Source organism: Myotis daubentonii, chromosome 1 (assembly GCF_963259705.1).
Source record: "Myotis daubentonii chromosome 1, mMyoDau2.1, whole genome shotgun sequence".
NCBI lineage: Eukaryota > Metazoa > Chordata > Mammalia > Chiroptera > Vespertilionidae > Myotis > Myotis daubentonii.
The window spans coordinates 162,999,470-163,019,634 of NC_081840.1; the positions used below are offsets into that span (position 1 = coordinate 162,999,470).

Below are 20,165 nucleotides of genomic sequence, written 5' to 3' on the forward strand. Positions count from 1 at the left end.
TTTTGCTTGTTCTGCTCTGATTTGATCTACTTGAGAACAGTTCTCATTTTCCTTTTCTTACAGTCTCTCCTATTTATTGCTGTCTCTCCCATTATTTCTGACCCAACAGAAGCCACCAGTTCTGATTGTTTAGCCTGAGGTTCCTCCCTTAAGTACGTGAGTCTTTTAAGTGGGTTGAAGTTTTTTCCTTGCCTGATTATCTGTGCCAGTTATCTTGAACCTGTGCAGTTTAGGTTTCTGGGGTCTCAAAGGAAGCACCAGAGAAGTTTTCGCTTCTCTGGAACTGGTAGCTTAATAGTTTAAAAATGCGATTCTTCTGCTGAGGCACGGAATCTGGGGGTGAGGGAATGAAACTGTGCCCCATGGCTCAGAATGGACAGCGTCCCCTAGGACCACTGGTTTCAGCAGGATCAGAGAGTCTCTCCCAACACACATCTCCCAGCAAGCAGACAATGCAGCCCCTGCCAGCCAGGCACATAAATCCACTCGCTGTACCAGAAGGTCCTTTGCATGCATCTCCCAGGCTCTCCTGTATCTTTGGCTATTCCCACTCAAAGACACAGACCCTGAGCCAGCATTCTTTCATTGTCTAGACAGTGATGGCGAACTTATGACACGTGTGTCAGAGGTGACACGCGAACTCATTTTTTTGGTTGATTTTTCTTTGTTAAATGGCATTTAAATATATAAAATACATATCAAAAATATAAGTCTTTGTTTTACTATGGTTGCAAAGATCAAAACATTTCTATATGTGACACGGCACCAGAGTTAAGTTAGGGTTTTTCAAAATGCTGACACGCAAAGCTCAAAAGGTTTGCCATCACTGGTCTGGAGATTACGTAGCCTGAGATTCCAGTCAAGCTCTACCGGGAGGTTTAGTTCAAATGTTCATTCCAAGAAAGACAAGAGGAAAACTGTCAGCAACATGTATTCATGTAGTCACCCTCAGAAACCCACCTCACCCTCCATTAACCTTTTATTCCCAAAAGGACCAGCTCTTCTAGATCTTATATTTCCCCTTGATAATGGAGGCCTTTGATACATGTTTTATAATGGAATCATTGAACACCCTGTAAATAAGTATTTTCAAATTACAGAATATATTTCCCCGTATGAAAATAAAATATTTGCTTTGGTTAATATAAACCCAGCATTCCTTTTTAAGTAGCTTGATATATGTAGCAATTGTAAATCTGTTTGCAATGCATCAGTAACATTGGATAAAATTAAACTTTCACATATATTCTCCAGCAGTCGATTGTTTGACAAATAATGTATCAAATGCCTACTCATGGCCAGATGTCGTTTTGGGTTCTGAGCCATGAGCAAAGTAGGCAAAAACACGTCTTTTGGGAGCTTACATTTTATTGAAACACAATATCCATTAAAACAGTAAGGCCACTTAAATAATAAGGCATCTTAACTGACCTCACAGGGAACTTCTGTGGGCAGCACCATTGCCAGTGGTCTGCTGCTTTCCGAAACTTCAGAGAATTCTTCCTTGTGCTTCCTTTCGCTTACTTCGCCAGGATGTTCCACTCTTATGTCTGTTGGAATACTGAACTCAAGGTACTCATTAGAACCTGGAGAAAAGTGCATGGATGTCTATTACGATATAGCGAAGGCCATTTTATTTCCTCCCCTCTTATAAAGACTAAGTACTGTGCAATCCATTTAATTCATATACGGAACAACCGAGCTGAGTTTAAGAGCCAATGTTAGTAATTAAGATAATGCTCCACAATTAAGCTAGTGTTATAACCTTAGCGACTAAACTAAAGCCACTACATATGTTCATGACTAGTTAATGTTTTCCCCGAAAAATCCAACCACCACTTAATATTTCTCTCTTAGTATTAAAATAGCAAATCTGAAAAACATGCAACTATATATTTTCAATAACTATAGTTAAGAAAATTTATTTCATTTTAAGTGGAAACAATTTAAGTCAGAAGAATTATTTACCTTTTACATATATTTCTAGTTTTTAAAATAAAAAAGCTGAACTAGCAGACACTCACTAAATAAACTAGTAGAAACACTAGTTTACTAGTGGAATATTAGTGTTCATCAACATGTGAATGTGTCCTGTGGGGGAAAAGTTCTATATTAATTGCGTTAATTAAGTTCTATATGAATTGCGGGGTTTTATAGCAGTTTTACTATGAACGCTGAAATATTCTAATGTCAATTTTGAATTTCAAAGAAGAACAGCATTTAATTTTTAAAAATTTTAACATTTAGTAATTTAGCATTTGATCTCAACCATTAAAACATTTGACAGTAGTGAATAAAAACATGTTGTGTTAAGAGAGGTAATAGTATTGTTATTACTCAGTGTTTCAAAGCCCAAAGCATTTTATTAGGACACTGAAGTAATGAGGCTGAAACCAAGGCTGTTATGACTAGATCACATCTGTAGAGTCTTAGGCCAACCCCATGTTTTGTTTTGTTCTAACAACCTCTTATTGAGATACCCTATGGTTCTCCATGGTGCCCTCAATTAATTACAAATAGCAAAAAATTCAAATAGTTCAAGTATAGGTGTGTTCTTAGTGATCTTTGGCCAAGAGACAAAGGATAGTGACAGGATAAAAAGGAAGAAGAGCCAAAGGCAATATAGATAGAAGTAGCTAGAATTTGGTCTCATAGTATCCAAGAAAAGTGAAGTCACCAGTTTTATACAGGTAATTCTATCAGGATAGCAGAATAACAAAGGAGATGCCTCCTAGAGAACAGCTATCCCCATGCCACAGCTAAGAAGGAGAGTGTGTTTATCCTACCTTATGAAAGTTGGAGAATAAAGTTACAAAAGCACCTGGGATTTGAAGATTTCTCCTAGGATTAGTCTGCTTGAAATGAAATTTTAAAACAGCCTTTATTTCCCTAACAATTTAAAATGTGTATATATATAAAAGCCTAAGTAACCATTACAACCGAACAACCGGAATGACGGGTCGACCAGCCGCTATGACAAAAACTGACCACCAGGGGCAGATACTCAATGCAGGAGCTGCCCCCTGGTGGTCAGTGCATTTCTACAGTCAACCTCCCATGCTCCCTCCCCCAGCTGGCCGCCCCCCTGCCCCATAGGCCTCAATCGCCGGCCAGGCTGAGGGACACCACCTGTGCATGAATTCATGCACCCAGCTTCTAGTACTTTCATAAAATGTGTCATTCAGTGTCTCTCTCTTTCACACACACACATACACACACATATACATCAAAACAATAAAAGGTTATATAGAACTGGCTCAATCATTTTGTGAATTGATAAAATAACAAAGACACTGATTGTATTTAATACACCTTAAAAGAAGGAGGTGTAAATTATTCTACCACCAAAGTATGTAGACTGTTTTCTGATAATTTCTCTATGCTAATAGGTTAAAATGAGCTATTTTATTTATCCTGAGGGCATAATCATAGATGTACAAAATTATTTATTTCACAGAAGCACAGTTTATAATGCAGAAAATTGGAAGCAGTCTGAGCAATAAGGGACCAGATAAAAATATGTAATGTCACTAATAAAAATTACACGAAAAAATATTTAGTAAGGAAGAAGTTTATAATATAATTGAAAAAAATTCAAGTTACACAATTGTCAATTTAGTAGGTTCCTGCTTTAGCTAAAAAAAAAATAAAATAGGATCTTTGGTTTCAGATTTCACATGTAAGGAGCTTTTGAAGTCACCACTCATCCTAAAAAACAGAAAGCTGAATGGACTAAAAAGTCAACAATTCTTTTCTTAATAGTTACGAAAGGTGCAGACACAGCACAATTGATGACCCCAAGGTTGAAGAGACAGTCAGGCAAATACAAGTATCCTCAACTATGTAAGCAGAGAGATCAAAAACACCAACATAAGTGAAGCATGCCTTTGATGGGTTTATCAGAAGATTGAGCACAACTGAGGAAAGAGTCTCTGAGCTAGACAATATCTCACTAGAATTTTAGAAAACTGAGAGGCAAATAGAACAAAGACTAAAAAAAACCCACACATAATGGAATATCCAAAGACTATGAAAAACCTACAAATAGCATAACATACGTGTAACAGGAATACTAGAAGAAGTAGAAAGAGACAAAGTAACAGAAGAACTATTTCAAACATTAATAACTGATACCAAAACATAGATCCAGGAAACTCAGATAATTTCAAGTAGGATAAATCCCAACAAAGTACAGGAAGAAATAACATTCTGACATGGCAGGAAATAAAGGACAAAAAAAAAAAAAAGAATAAAAAGCTAAAAGAAAAAAACACATTACCTCTACAGGAACAAAAATAAGAATTATATCTGAGTTCTTCTCAGAAATTTGCAAGCAAAAAGAGAGTGAAGTAAAATATTTAAAGTGTAAGAGAAATGAACCTTAAACCCAGAATTCTGTACCCTGTGAAATTATTCTTTAAAAGTGAAAGAGAATTGAAGACTTCTCATACAAACAAATACTGAGATAATTTGTTGTCAATAGATCTGTCTGCCAGAAAACTTAAAAAACAGTTTTTCAGTGAGGAGGAAAATAATATAGGTCAGACCCAGATTTATATACAGAAGGAAAGAGTATCAAGAAGAAATAGCTAAAGGTAATATTACAATATTTATTTTTCTTATTGTGATTGATAGATAACAGTTTAAAATAATAGCAACAATGCATTCAATTACACATGTGTGTGTATATATATATATATATATATATATATACGCTTATGCATGTTTATCCTATCAAATAAGGAGGGAATATGCTAATTACTGCCACACCCTCAAAGATGGCGGCACCCACAGCCACAAGATGGCAGCGCCCAGACCCCTTAGCCCCCAAGTTGCCCAGGGCCAGCCCGAGGCGCAGGCAAGCCTCAGATGGCAGCTGTCCAACCACCCAGGTCTGCATGAGGCTCAGGTAACCAGGGCCGGCCAAGGCTTGCGCTGCTGGCAGTGGCAGCAGCAGAGGTGTGATGGGGCGTCGCCTCCCACCCCTGAGGGCTCCCAGACTGTGAGAGGGGGCAGGCCGGGCTGAGGGACCCCCCATTCCAGTGCATGAATTTTCATGCACCGGGCCTCTAGTCAACACTAATAAAAGAGAAAAATGGTAATTGGCGTACGACGATACACTTTTCATTGGCTAATCAGGGCTATATGCAAATTAACTGCCAACTAAGATTGGCAGTTAACTGCCAACTAAGATTGGCAGTTAACTGCCAACAAGATGGCGGCTAATTTGCATATGTAGGCACAATGCAGGGAGGCGAAAGGGAAAGCAGGAAGAAGCCCCCTGCCACTGACAGTGATCGGAAACCCAGGGGGGAACTAAGAGCTGGGGGGCAGGGCAAAGGTGGCCCTGGGGCCGCCTTTTCCCTGCCCCCCAGCCATGATCAGAGAATCAGGCGCCTTTGCCGCCCTGGCCAGTGATAGCAGGAAGTAGGGGTGGAGCCAGCGATGGGAGCTGGGCATGGTCGAAGCTGGCAGTCCTGGGAGCTAGGGGTCCCTTGCCTGGGCCTAAAGCGGAGCCCACGATCGCGGGGCCGCTGCAGCTGCGGGTCCCCGCTGCCCGGGCCGGACGCCTCAGCCAGAGGCGTTAGGCCTGGGCAGGGGCGGAGCCTGCAACCACAAGGAGCTGGGGGTCCCCTGCCCAGGCCTGACACCTCTGCCGGAGGCCTCAGGCCTGGTCAAGGGGCCGATCCGGTGATTGGTGATCGGAGGGTGATGAGGGTCAACTCCTCTGGCCGAGGCATCAGGCCTGGGTGGGGGGCGGAGCCGGGGATTGGGGGGATATGATGGTCCCCTTGCCCAGGCCTGAAGCCTGGGTCAGAGGTGTCAGGCTTGGGCAGGGGGTGGAGCAAGCGATCAGAGGGAGATGGGGGTCCCCTGCCCAGGCATGATTCCTGGGCCAGAGGCCTCAGGCCTGGGCGGGGGCCAGAGCCAGTGATCGGGGGGAGATGGGGGGCCCCTGTCCAAGCCTGACACCACTGGCGGAGGCGTCAGGCCTGGGCAAGGGGCCAATCAGGTGATCGGAGGGTGATGAGGGTCTACGCCTCTGGCTGAGGTATCAGGCCTGGGCAAGGGGCAGAGCCAGCAATCGGAGAGGTCTGGGGGTCCCCTGCCCAGGCCTGATGCCTGGGCCAGAGGCATCAGGCCTGGGCTGGGGGTAGAACCAGTGATCGGGGGAAATGAGGGTCCCCTTCCCAGGCCTGACGCCTCTGTCAGAGGCGTCAGGCCTGGGCAAGGGGCCGATCCTGCGATTGGAGGGTGATGGGGGTCAACACCTGAGGGCTCCCAGTATGTGAGAGGGGGCAGGCTGAGGGACACTCCCCCCCACACACACCCAGTGCACGAATTTCGTGCACCGGGCCCCTAGTCTATATAATAAAAGCCTAAGTGATTGTTACAGCAGAAAGACTGCCTGCTATGATGCACACTGACCACCAGGTGACAGGCTCTCAATGCAGGAGCTACCCCCTGGTGGTCAGTGCGCTTTCACAGGGAGAGCACCACTCAGCCAGAAGGTCTCAGAGCTGCAGCCGAGACTCAGAACTAAAACCGGCTCTCAGCTCCAGTGACAGCCATAGAAGGTAAATAAATACCAGAATAAAAAAAAAAGAAAAAAAGGAGAGGTTAGGAGCTTCAGTTGCCCGCCAGCCTGAAAACAGCCCTCAGCCCCTCACCCAGACTGGCCAGGCACCCCAGTGGGGACCCCCACCCTGATCCAGGACACCCTTCAGGGCAAACCAGCCAGCCCCACCCATGCACCAGGCCTCTATCCTATATAGTAAAAGGATAATATGCCTCCCAGCACCTGGATCAGCGGAGCCGAGAGGCCTCCCGGCACCGGGATCAGCGTGACAGGGGGCAGCGCCCAAACCCCCTGATCGCCCTGCGGCTCTGTGTGTGACAGGGGGTGGGGCCACAACCTCCCTATCTGCCCTGCTCTGTTCATGACAGGGGAAGGCGCCCCATCCTCCTGATCAGCCCTGCTCTGTGCCTGATTCGGGGGAAGATCCCCAACCCCCTGATTGCCCTGCGGCTCTGTGTGTGACAGGGTGCAGTGCCCCAACCCCCTGATCGGCCCTGCTCTGTGGGTGATAGAGAGCAGCGCCCCAACCCCCCCACGCCCCCCACAGGCCCTGCTGTGTGTGTGACAGGGTAGAGCCATAACCTCCCCATTGGCCCTGCCCTGAGTGTGAGAGTGGAGGCGCCCCAACCCCCTGATCGGCCCTGCTCTGTGGGTGATAGAGCGTGGCGCCCCAACCCCTTGATCCGCCCTGCTCTGTGTGTGACAGGGAGCAGTGCCCCAACTCCCCTATTGGCCCTACTCTGTGAGTTACAGGGGGGAGCTCCCCAACCCCCCTGATGGGCCCTGCTCTGTGAGTGACGGGGGGAGCTCCCCAACCCCCTGATTGACCCTGCTCTGTGCGTGACAGGGTACGGAGCCCCAACCACCCTGATGGGCCCTGCTCTGTGCATGACAGGGGGCAGCGCACCAACACCCTGATCGGCCCTGCTCTGTGCGTGACAGGGGTTGGCACCGCAACCTCCCCATCGACCCTGCCTTGAGTGTGAGAGGGGGCGGTGCCCCAACCCCCCAATCGACCCAACCCTGAGCGTGACTGAGGGTGGCATTGCAACCTCCCGATCCGCCCTGCTCTGTGCATGACAGGGGGCGGCGCTCCAACTCCCCAAATGGCCCTGCTCTGAGCCCGACCAGGGGCTGCACCTAGGGATTGGGCCTGCCCTCTGCCACCCGGGAGCAGGCCTAAGCCAGCAGGTCGTTATCTCCCAAGGGGTCCCAGACTGCGAGAGGGCACAGGCCAGGCTGAGGGGCCCTCCTCCCCCCCGAGTGCACAAATTTTTGTGCACCGTGCCTCTAGTATATATATATATACACACACACACACACATATATATATATATCCTACATAATGAAAGGCTAATATGCAAATCGACTGAATGGAGGAACAACTGGTCGCTATGATGCACACTGACCACCAGAGGGCAGATGCTCAACACAGGAGCTGCCCCCTGGTGGTCAGTGCATTCACAAAGGGGGAGCGCCACTCAGCCAGAAGCCAGGCTCATGGCTGGTGAGTACAGGGGCAGTGGCGAGAGCCTCTCCTACCTCTGTGGCAGTTGGACATCGCCCAAGGGCTCCCAAACTGCGAGAGGGCACATGCCGGGCTGAGGGACCTCCCTCCCCCCCCTGGTGCACAAATTTTGTGCACCAAGCCTCTAGTATGTGTGTGTGTGTGTGTGTGTGTGTATATATATATATATATATATATATATATATATATATATATATCTCCATATGTATATGCATATCTATACTAACAAAAACCTAAGTGGCTCTCGTGCCCTCACACCTTCACGCCCTTACCCGACACCCTCATGCCCTCGTGTGACACCCTCACGTCATCACAAGATGGCTACCTCCATGTTGTCATAAGATGGCCACCCCCATGTCATCACAAAATAGCCGCCACAAGATGGCCATCACAAGATGGCTGGCAGGGGAGGGCAGTTGGGGGTGACCAGGCCATCAGGGGATGGCAGTTAGGGGGTGATCAGGCCTGCAGAGGAGGGCAGTTAGGGGTGACCAGATTGGCAGGGGAGGGCATTTGGGGGTGACAGGGCCAGCAGGGAAGGGCAGTTGGGGGCAATTGGGCCAGCAGGGGAGGGCAGTTGTGGGCAATTAGGCCAGCAGGGGAGCAGTTAGGGGGCAATCAGGCTGGAAGGAAGAAGCAGTCAGGGGCAATCAGGCAGGCAGGCAGGCAGGTGAGTGGGTAGGAGCCAGCAGTCCTGGATTGTGAGAGGGATGTCCGACTGCCGGTTTAGACCCAATCCCTGCCAGCATTTGGACATCCCCCAAGGAGTCCCAGATTGGAGAGGGTGCAGGCTGGGCTGAGGGACACCCCCCATGCATGAATTTCATGCACTGAGCCTCTAGTGTATACATATTTGTAAGTATATACATATTCACATACTATGTGTATATGAATATATGAGACAAGAAAAATATTACCATTATCTTAACAGGATTATATCATTTTAAGAATTTTCTTCCTCATTCATTTTATGTACACCAGATTTTCAACAACTCACAAATGTTATTTTTCCAATCAGTAAGACAAAAATAAACATAATCAAGAAACTATTTATCATTTTTGTTGGATGAGAGGATAGCAATTTCATTTTCATAATCAAAATTATGTATTTTAATTTAAGTGGTTTTCATTATGTATAATTTAGAATACACAAATAAAAAAGAAAAACCACCTATAATTAATTATATTCCCTAGAGATAACTTTTTGATATATATCCTCCTAGTCTCTGTTTGAAAAATACAAATGCATATTTTTGAAAAATTAAAATGGGACAATCTTAAATGTATTTACAATATTAGGTACAAAAATATACTTTATATTCCAACTAGAGACCTGGTGCACGAATTCATGCACAGGTGAGGTCTGGCAGGCATGCCCCGATCAGGCTGGGCCAGCTTGGAGGGAGGGGCTGCGGGCAGTTGGCCTGCCGGCCCTGCCCCCTGGTCAAACTCCCAGTCAAGGGGGCAATTTGCATATTAACCTTTTATTATATAGGATGACTCTTTGTCATCAAGATTTTCCCATGCATAGTCCTTATTTTGAGCACACACTTAAAACTGTAATACCTGTTCAATGCTGAAATAATGAATTTCTGTCAAACATTTAAAACTATTTATAGATAGCTTTCAAATTCTGTGAGTCAGAAACTGTTCCTTCCCCATATATTGTTCAGCTAAATAAGATGATCTTTTATTCTTCTTCAAATAAGTTAAAAAATGTGAAGACAATGCAGTACTTTGCATAGACTAGAATTAAAAAATAAAAAAGGTACAACTAATCCAGTAATAAAGTAATACAAACATCTATAGTAAGATCAATAGCAAATCTTAAAATTTGCAAAGTAAATGATGAGGCTCTTCTGGGCCTTAGGTAGAAAATAAATTGTAATACTATTTAGAAAATGATTTGAATTTATTTTCCTCCTAATAAACTATAAGTAGTTTATTTAGTTTGACATTACTCTGTATATGCATATCCTTCCCCCTGTATTTATATGTAATATATATATAAATATGTACATATATTAATGTATATATGTGTAATATGTATATATTTGTGTGTGTGTATATGAGTGTGTATATATACAGATGTCCCAAAAATACATATACACACCTTAACAGCTGATAGTTTAATTTTGAAAATAAAATGTATTATAGTAAATACTGCCTTTATAATTATTAAAAGTGTGTGCATACATTTTTTGGGACACCCTATATTTTCTAATTATATCCTAATTAAGAAGACTAATACCATATGGTAGTTGTCAAGATAAAGACTATTATGATGATTAGGTGTTCATCCTGGACTTCTCAGAAGTGGGCCTTAAATGTGCAATGGTGAAGAAGGGAGAAAGAGAACCTTTGAGTCATTGGAACCATGCTCCCATCACATTTTTCTTCAATCTCCCTGAGAATGAGGAATGTATTATCTTGTTCATTGTTGAAAACATGATAGGTGCTCAATAATTATTTGTAAAATGAAGGGATTAATCCTATACAATAAAAGCCTAATATGCTAATTGTCTAGTTGTCCAGTCATCCATTCAACCAATCAGAGTGTAATATGCTAATGATATGCTAAGGCTGCTCAACCACACACTATGATGTCCACTGACCACCAGGGGCAGACAGTCGACTGGTCAACCAGTCACTATGATATGCACTGACCACCACGGGGCAGATGCTCCAACTGGTAGGTTAGTTTGCTGCTGGGGTCTGGCCAATCGGGACTGAGCAAGATGGGCCGGACGCACCCTGGAGCCCTCCCACGGTCTCTCTCCAGATGGCCAAACTCCCACTTCCCTCCCTGACCCTGATTGTGCACCGGTGGGGTCCCTCAGCCTGGCCTGCACCCACTCACAATCCAGGAACCCTCGGGGAATGTCAGAGAGCTGGTTTTGGCCTGATCCCGCAGGCCAGACCTAGCTCATGCACGAATTCATGCACCAGGCCTCTAGTATATTATAACTGGGAATGTTTGAAAGTGATGAGGCTAGGGGAAACAGATTAAGAGTGGAAAAGTGCCAACCTCTCTTTGCAAAGAATCTACCTGTAATTGTCTTCCCCTTGAGACTCAGGGAACCATCCATATTTATGACTATTTTAATGTATCTGTTTTGGGTATTGCCTTTGGTACAGGTATTTACATATAACTACAGATCCTAGTGTGAGACAGGCTTCAGGAGAATAAGACTAAGTATAGAGAAGCAAGAAAGAGCCATGTGTGTCTAATTTGACCTTCTCAGTGGCTCAGAGGAGAAGGGCACCAGTCTATGGAGTAGCTAGACTTGGAGAAGGATTCAATGGCTAAAAGGGAAAGGAAGAAAAATATTAGAAAGACAAGAATAAGATCCTAGAAAGACAGATCATTAAGCGAGAGGAAGGTACATCCTTTTATAATGTCTAAAAGTTAGAGAGGCCCCTGATTTTGGAAAGAGTAAGTAAAACATGCTACACATTTGTAGTACCTAAGTTTAAGTAACAATAAAATTGCTTTGTTTTACTCCCATAAATGATTAAATTAGATAATAAAATCATGACTAAAATTGACATAAGAATATTAATTTCAAATATTAATTACACTTCAAATACCATGCCCTCGCCACTGGACCTGAATTTCTCTTCCATCCTCAGTGCATGACTACATTATCTTAGCAGGAGAGTCTAACTCCTGACCTTTCCCTTTGCAATGCAGCAGGGTCAGCTGTAAGTTGCTGTGTTTAGTGATGTCTTCTAGCTTAACAAGTGAAATGGAAGCTATAATCAATTGACTGCCTAAAAGGAAAATAATTTAAACAGAGATCTGTTCTAAAATGAATGCCCATTATTTTATAAACAAAATTTCTCAGGAATACTAATAACAACTACAACTACTGAACATTTACTATGTGCTAAGTACTACTTTTAGTGCTTTGCATCTATTAGCAGACAATACTCTACAACTCCAAAAGGCAGGAGATAATATTATCTTTAGTTTATAGATTATTTTTTTAAATTCTTGAACAAACATTTATGAAGTACCGGCTATGAACCAAGTGCTATACAGGATGCTGAGGTGAGACTTACTACACAGGACTTGAAATGTAATGGGTGGAAGCACACAAATGCGGAGTGGAGCAGATGCTGGGAAGTACTGAAAAGAAAATTAAAATTAGCCTGGCCTGTGTCGCTCAGTGGTTGAGCACTGACCTATGAACCAAGAGGTTATTGTTTGATTGCCAGTCAGGGCACATGCCCTGGTTGGGGATTTGATCCCCAGGGTGAGCATGCAGGAGGCACCTGTCAATGATTCTCATCATTGATGTTTCCACCACTCTCCCTCTCTCCCTTCTTTTCTGAAATCAATAAAAATATATTTTTAAAAAATTGAAAACTAGGAAGGCTAACGAGGAGTTCAGGGAGATGGGGGGGTTACGTTTTTGAGCAGTAAGTTAAGTAACTCTCCCAAAGGCCATACAGTCAGCCAGCTATTGCTGAAGTCAAAGAGGAACTAGTGAGGCTGACTTCAGAGACCCCCCCAATCACTACACCACACTGTTTCCTTAGCTGCAGTTAAATTCATGCATATGACAGTCAACTGTCACAGGAATGATATGATAGAATCAAAGACACAAAAATTTTACAGTTGTTAAAAACAACATATGACCCAAAACCCCAGTGAAAATGTCTAAGGCATTAATTCTTACAATAATTTGAGATTATATTCCATTTGACATTAAATTAAGGCCTAGTTAGGATTGCTAATTTACATAAAACTGGCAGTTTATGTGTGTGTTTGTTTACTATTCTGTTGCTCACCAAATTATCTCACAAGAATGTTTAACTTTATAGAGGATTTCCAGGGGTGGTTTGTATGTGGTCAGATGCAAGAGAGAGAGAATTTCTACCAATAGGGAATGACATTTCTTCTCTGTCTAAATTAGATTTGAAGGAGACAAATACATTTCTGGGTTTTTCCCTTCAAATATCTTCATGCTATACATTTATCTAGGAGAACTTGAACTTTGACAGCAGACTTAATTTGGTGTTTTTTTTTTAATGTTGTCCACCAATATTTTACACATTTAAAATAGTAATCAACTTCTAAAACAGATATATATCTGAGAATATATCCACAGAATATCAGGGACTTGGTACCCGCGGATTTTATTTTAACTTCCAAATTATATAAATAAAATCTTCAGTGCTGTATATCCTACATAATAAAATCCTAGGTGGCGTCATGCCCTTGGGCAACGTCATCACAAGATGGCCGCCACAAGATGGCCATGCGCACAGAAGAGGTGGGACCTGGTGGCCGCTCTGTGTGGTGAGGCTTGGGGGTCCCACAGCTCTGAGCGGCATGGAGGAGGCTAGCCCCGGCAGCTCCACCGCCTCGTGTGGAGGAGGCAGGTCCTGGCGCAGGAGGTGGGTCAAGGCAGGGGAGGGCAGTTGTGGGCAATCAGGTTGGCAGGGGAGCAGTTAGGGGGCTATCAGGCTGGCAGGCAGAAGTGGTTAGGGGCAATCAGGCAGGCAGGCAAGCGGTTAGGACCCAGCAGCCCCGGATTGTGAGAGGGATGTCCGACTGCCTGTTTAGGCTCGAACCTGCAGGGATCGAGCCTAAACCGGCAGTCGGACATCACCTGAGGGGTTCCAGATTGGAGAAGGTGCAAGCTGGGCTCAGGTACACCGCCCCTCTGTGCACAAATTTCATGCACCGGGCTTCTAGTATTATATATAAGTATGACCTTTCCTTAACTTGAATAAAAACTATAGTAACTGTGTCTACTCACCTTTGAGGCAGAAATAGATTTAGCTTTTGTCTCATTTATTCGGAGAGATATATTCAAATGAGAAAAGACTCTTGGCAATTAGTCTTAGGAAAACTTTCCTTGGGGTTACCTTGTGGATAAGCCCCTAGTCTGTTTGTGTTGGGGTAAAAATAAAAGGTAACATGCAAGTCTCAAATACTCTAGGTAAAGGTTTATATATAGTCTTATATTTAATCCTCACAATAATCCTAAGAGATGCATACTATTATTTTCTGATTTTACTGGTGAATAAATGAGCTTTTAAATTTTTAAAAAAATTGTCATAGGTCACAGAACTGGACTCAAATCCAAAATTGAACACCAAACCTTTGGCCCCAGAGTGAGTTTCCACGGAAGGTAAGAGTCTTGGCTGAACCACATCTTGCCTCCCACACAAGCAGACTTCCTTCTGTTCAGAGTAAAGAAGAGCCTACTGTGCCTAGTCCCATTTCCCTCCTAATTTTCAATGTTTTCATCAATGGTTGCTCCCAGTGTAAGACCATTCCCAGCTTCCCTATAATCACAGCTCTTTGGCTACACTGTACTTCGTTAGAAAGTGTCACATGGATCATATTATTTACATATTTTTTACTTTCCTATAACTCAGTAGTTCTCAACCTTGGCTGCACATTAGAATCACGTGGGAATCTTTAAAATCCTGATTTCTGTGCCTCATTCTCCGGAAATTCTGTTTCTCTGTTATGGGGTGGGGCCACAACATTAGTAATAAAGAAACAGAATTTCCGGAGGGTGAGGCCCAGGAATCGGGATTTTAAAGATTCCCAGGTGATTCTGATGTGCAGCCAAGGCTGAGAACCACTGCCGTAACTCCAAGTATTTGCCAAAGGCCTGCGACACAGTAGAAACTCAATAAATGTCAATTAGCTAAAACAATTAGTGGAAAAACAACCAAGCCAGAAGGGAAAACATGTATTTGATAGGAAGGTGATTGATCCTTATAGGCAATACATATGTTTCAAGGGAAATTATGCCACGTTGAGTAGTGAGGAAAAACCAATTATACAGACGTGGAACTAACTAGCATGGAGAGTGTGATAGCATGTTAGACATTGACAATATGGATTTTCTGAGGGATGGAGAAAGTATTGCTAATATTTAACTTAGTTTCAGGATTATGAAAGGAAAGTATTCCTAATATCTAAATGTAAAAATTAAGAGGGAACATTATAAAATGCTTGATTCTCATGTTTCAATTAACAATGAAAAAATACTTTTCGGATATCAAAAGGTTAATATGAAAAAGTATATAAATTAATGAAGATCAGATTAATTTGTGATGGTTAATGTGCTGATGAAAAGGACACTATGTATTAACCATTTCATGTTATTAAATCAAGGTTAATATGATACAATATTTATCATAAAAAATATAAAGTAGGAAAGAAATACTGACAAGGAAATGTGTGAAAAATGTCCTATAAAGAAATGAGACAAATAAGAGAGATGAATACTAATAGACCAGGAAAAGCAGATAATTATTTTTTGCAATTTTGAAATATGATGCCTGAAATGATAAAGAATACAATTTGGTTAAAATGAGAAATGTTTATAATTGAAATTTCAGCAACTTACTTATTTTAAAAGTTTTTAAATATTGCTATACTATTAGAGAAAGGAAAACTTCCAAAAGCTCACTTAGCTCATGAGAAAGATAACTGAAATGAAAAGACAACATAATATTGCATTCAAATAAAATATATTGCAAGCTTATAAATGTATATCAAGACACAGGGCCTAAGACATAAAATACATTAAACTGTGACCCTATTCAATCTAGACTGTGGAGGTGTCTTATAAAGAAAGCTTAGGATCGCCCCACCGAATATATAGATGATGGGTTAGGAGAGGATTCCCTGCCTATGACAGCATTGTCCTCAGTCGAGCTCATTCCAATTATGGCCACTTCAGATTTTCATCCAAGACTCTGAAAAGTAAAATTCTGGATGATTTTAAGAACATTGTGATTGAACTTAAGTCTGTGTACATCTAAAAAGTTAAAAACAGTCTGGTACTCCCCAAGTGCCCTAAAAATTATTCCTTCAAATTCAACAAAATTGCTCCAGTCATGTATTTATTTGAAATGTGGGAGCTGAAGAAGTATGTGATCCACATTCAGGCTTTGTCACTTTCTTGTTGCCTACCCTCTTATGCTGTATTTTTACTTAAAATTCAGAATGCTTGAACCTCATTGTTTTCATGAAGGTTAAATTTAAAATGTGTGTAAGGTTATTAGAACAATGTTTGGCTCATATAAATTCATAAATGAAAGTTAGAAAAATAATTTAATTTTTAAAGTTAGGAATAAAGGAATGGATCAATCATGAACAAATAATCAAAGAGGAGTCATATGCTTCCCTGTGCAGGCACTACCCGTGTCTAAGAACTGGACTTACGAAGGGAGAAGCTCAGACTCTGACTCAGCACGGTTTTCCCCAGATTCCTCCCACAGCTATGCTACGGGTCCCGATCAAATACTGTAACGTCCTGGTCCTGGGGTCTCAATTACATCTCTTGTCAAGTATGTTGGAGAAGATATTATTTGAGATCAATTTAAACTCTAGCACGAGTCTATGATTTATTTATAAAAAAGGTTTTTAGAAATAATTATTCATATAAAGTCCTAGAAAAATTGTCATTATACATTTATATCTTCTTCTATTTTTCATAATAGTTCATCTGTTTGTAACTCATCTCTGGAACCCTGTGTTTTGCTTCTCCCTACATCAATATTTTACATAATTCTGTGTAATTAAAGTTATCTATGCCTCCATATATTAATCTTTTGTTTCATTATTATGAACTATTTGTTCCAAACTGGAATCTTTCATTAGAGTGAAAGATTGATTTGGGGAGATTTTCATTTTCTCATGGAACAGCTGTTAATACATCATTTCTGAGCCAAAGGCAAAACGTGACATCCTGGCCTACCATTTGAGATTTTTAAAAAATGTGATTCCCACATTCATTCAGCAGTAGAGTCATGATTTTCCACTTATGCTTTGCCTTTCCCTCTAACACATCAGGATATTGTTTTAAAATGATCCTGTGTACATATTTGGAAAGTACTCTCTTAACTTTTAAATAGCCTATATTTTATACTCTAAATATTTATCTTTGGAAGGAAATATGCAAGAATGTTAACAGTGATTGCCTCTAGATATAGTCATTCTGAGTGACATTTTTTCCTGTTTACATTTACTATCCAGATGTTTTACAATGAACATGTATTATTTATATCATTAGAAAAAATAAATTTAAAATGTTTAAATATTTTTTTGGATTTAAAAATTCTTCATAATTCAAAGTTGATGTCATATATTTGTTGAGATCAAGTAAAATTAAATGTTTGGAATTATATAGTATCTTTCTTAAGGAGAATAGAAATAAAATAATTTTATAACTCCTTTATCCAACTTCTGAAAACTTTGTAAGACTAAGAAACAATTATAAATTAGACATAAACCATAATTTCTCATATTTTAAAAGAATTTAAGTGAGTTATAAATAATAGATTATTGTGTATGGCCTACTCATTGTGAATAATGGAACAATGATTGAGAAAATGCTCCTTGCTTAAGAAGCTCCGGATTAGAGAAAGCGATGACAGGAGACTGGGTGGCATTCCATTGGGGCTGAAAAATATATGTTCTCCATTACCATAATTTTAGCTTAATTGAATTTCTGTTGAGGTACTTGAGAAAAAGGAAATGTTGAATAAAAGCTAAGCTTCTTCATATGAGAAGCTATTAAAAAGATTGATTAGCATTACTTATATCCCTACAAATACATTTTATAGCATTATGATACTATTAAGAGCCCCAAACAATACAATGGTAGGTTGAACTTAAGAAGAGGATTTATATTCATTTCCATCTTTCTCAATATTCCTATTATAATCCAAAAGAAAATCATAAATGCAGAGTAAAGAGTTCAACCATAAAAATTTTATAAATAAAGATAGTTGCTGGGAACACATATAAGTCTAGCTCTGTTACTATGCAATATGTAAATGGGGATATTTTTTAAATTGCAGCACTCCCATTTTATAGGAATATTAAGATACTAGTAAAAGTAATTTGAAATATCTCATGCAAACTTAAGGTGAAAAATACTATGAGTGTAACTGATGTCTCATTTGGTGGTACCATAAAATGTCTGACTTTTAAAATCTATTTTTACTTATCCATATGATTTAAATAGCCTCTGTTATTTCTTGGTTAATAATTAAATTAAAATATAAGCACCTATCACTTTATTCCCTATGTGAAATATAAAAATATAGTAAATCAGTGTTAGATATATCACTTCATATCAAGCTATTAGTTAATCTGATACGATCCCATGTTTTATTTTCCAGCATAAATGTGAGTGTGAATGAGAAAATATTACTGATGTTAAGAAAATAAAAGTTTAGTGTGTCTGTCTAGAAAATAATTACTGAGACTGGTAAATGTTTGGGTTACCAATTAGAGTAAGGTATGTTTAAGTCAAACACAGACTGCACGTAAAATTTTCTTGCAATGGCTTGTCATCATTTCAGGGTGGAGTTCAATGGACCTTATATTATGGATTTGTAGATTTCAGAATATTGACTACCTTGATATAGATTTCAGAGCTAGATATTTTATTCAATCAGAGACAGTAGTATTTTGCTTTTTTGCTCTACACATAGTTTCTTCTCTTTAACACTATAATTAATCTTCAGAGAAGCCTTTGAATGATGTTGTTAATACAGCAGATGGAAGGGATGGAAAATGGCAGCATAGGTAAACACCTATACTCGCCAACTCCCACAACCACATCAAAATTATAACTAAAATACAGAAACACCATTATCCAGAACCACTAGAAAGCTGGCTGATGGAAGACCTACAACTAGAGAAGTAAAGAAGAAAGCACACAGAGACTGGTAGGAGACACGGAGGCCTGGAACAGCTGATCAGGAGGGAGATCATCTCTGTGGAGACTGCCCAGAGGAGAAAGGGGTCTCAGCCCCACACCAGACCCCCAGCCCAGGGTCTCAGAGCTGGAAAAAGAAGTCCCAGTAACTACAGGCTGTAAAAACCAGTGAGAATTGGAGCTCAGTGACACAGAGGCTGCTGGAGACCCAGCTGTTCTTCTTAAAAGGCCGGCACCACCAAGTGAACTTACAAGGTCCTGCTTCCTTTGAGCTCCAGCACAAGGTCTAGGCTCTGGGAGACACATTTGTCTGGCATCGGGGCAGAAACTTGAGGGCAGCTTTCTCCCAGACAGAGGTGATTATTGTTCCAATGCTGGGACCTCCCTGGTACAGGGCAGATTGGCAGCCATTGCTGTTTGCTCCTCCTGGTGATGCCCTAAGACTCCCCTCATCCAATGTATAACTCCACCCAAGCTGCTTGCAGCAGCTTTTGCATATGAATGGCCTGTCCTTGAAAATCTCAAACAAGCTGCAGCTAGGTCAGGGAGCCCCAAACCTACCAATAAAAGGCCCAAGACTGGGCACTGGCACCAGCACCAGCCTGCCTTGCTTCATAGCTGGGCCTCATCTGGGCACTTCCAAACCTGACACAAAGAGGAGGAATCTGCAGATCTCTCTGTAACTCCTGCTGGGTGGCACCAGGCAGTGGCTGACTTTGCACCTCCCTGGAGACCCAAGAGCCAGTGTACCCAGCAGTGTCAGGCCATACCAAATTACAACTCTTAACATCCATAAGCGACACACTCAAGGAGCAGACTCAGTGAGCACCAGAGCCCCATTGAAGCAAGCCCTGCTCATAGGGGGTCTCACCTGCACAGCAGCTCTCCCACTGTAGTTGTACCTGGTCCTCACAACAAAAGGGCCTGGAGGTCAATTCCTCCCAGTGACACCAATAGCAATCAAGTCTCAACTATAACAAGTTGCTCACAGCCCAAGAAGGGGTGCTCCTAGAGTTCCCAGCTCAGGTAACTGGGGAGGCTGAGCCACTGGGCCCTATAGGACACCAAGTACACAAGGCCACTCTACCAAATGAAGGAGACACAGGAGCTCTATACAATACATAGAAACAAACACAGGGAAGCAGCCAAAATGTGGAGACAAAGAAACATGTCACAAATGAAAGAAATAGAAGAAAGCAAACTACTGGATATAGAGTTCAAAACCACAGTTATAAGGTTACTCAAGAATCTTCTAGAAACCTCCAAGGGACTTTGTGAGACTGTCAAGAATCTTAGTGATAATGCCAAACACATGGAAAAGGACCAGTCAGAAATTAAGCACACTGAC

At 41.8% G+C, this 20,165-nt stretch overlaps 1 protein-coding gene across 2 annotated transcripts in view; it reads right to left on the reverse strand.

The window, feature by feature from the left end:
• BANK1 (B cell scaffold protein with ankyrin repeats 1) overlaps positions 1–20,165 on the reverse strand; it is a 319,366-nt gene that overhangs the window by 233,805 nt on the left and 65,396 nt on the right. For both annotated transcript variants that reach the window (XM_059664464.1, XM_059664456.1), the window contains exon 3: positions 1,432–1,586. In XM_059664464.1, coding sequence (XP_059520447.1) covers positions 1,432–1,586 — 155 coding nt within the window. The remainder of the gene's footprint in view (positions 1–1,431; positions 1,587–20,165) is intronic.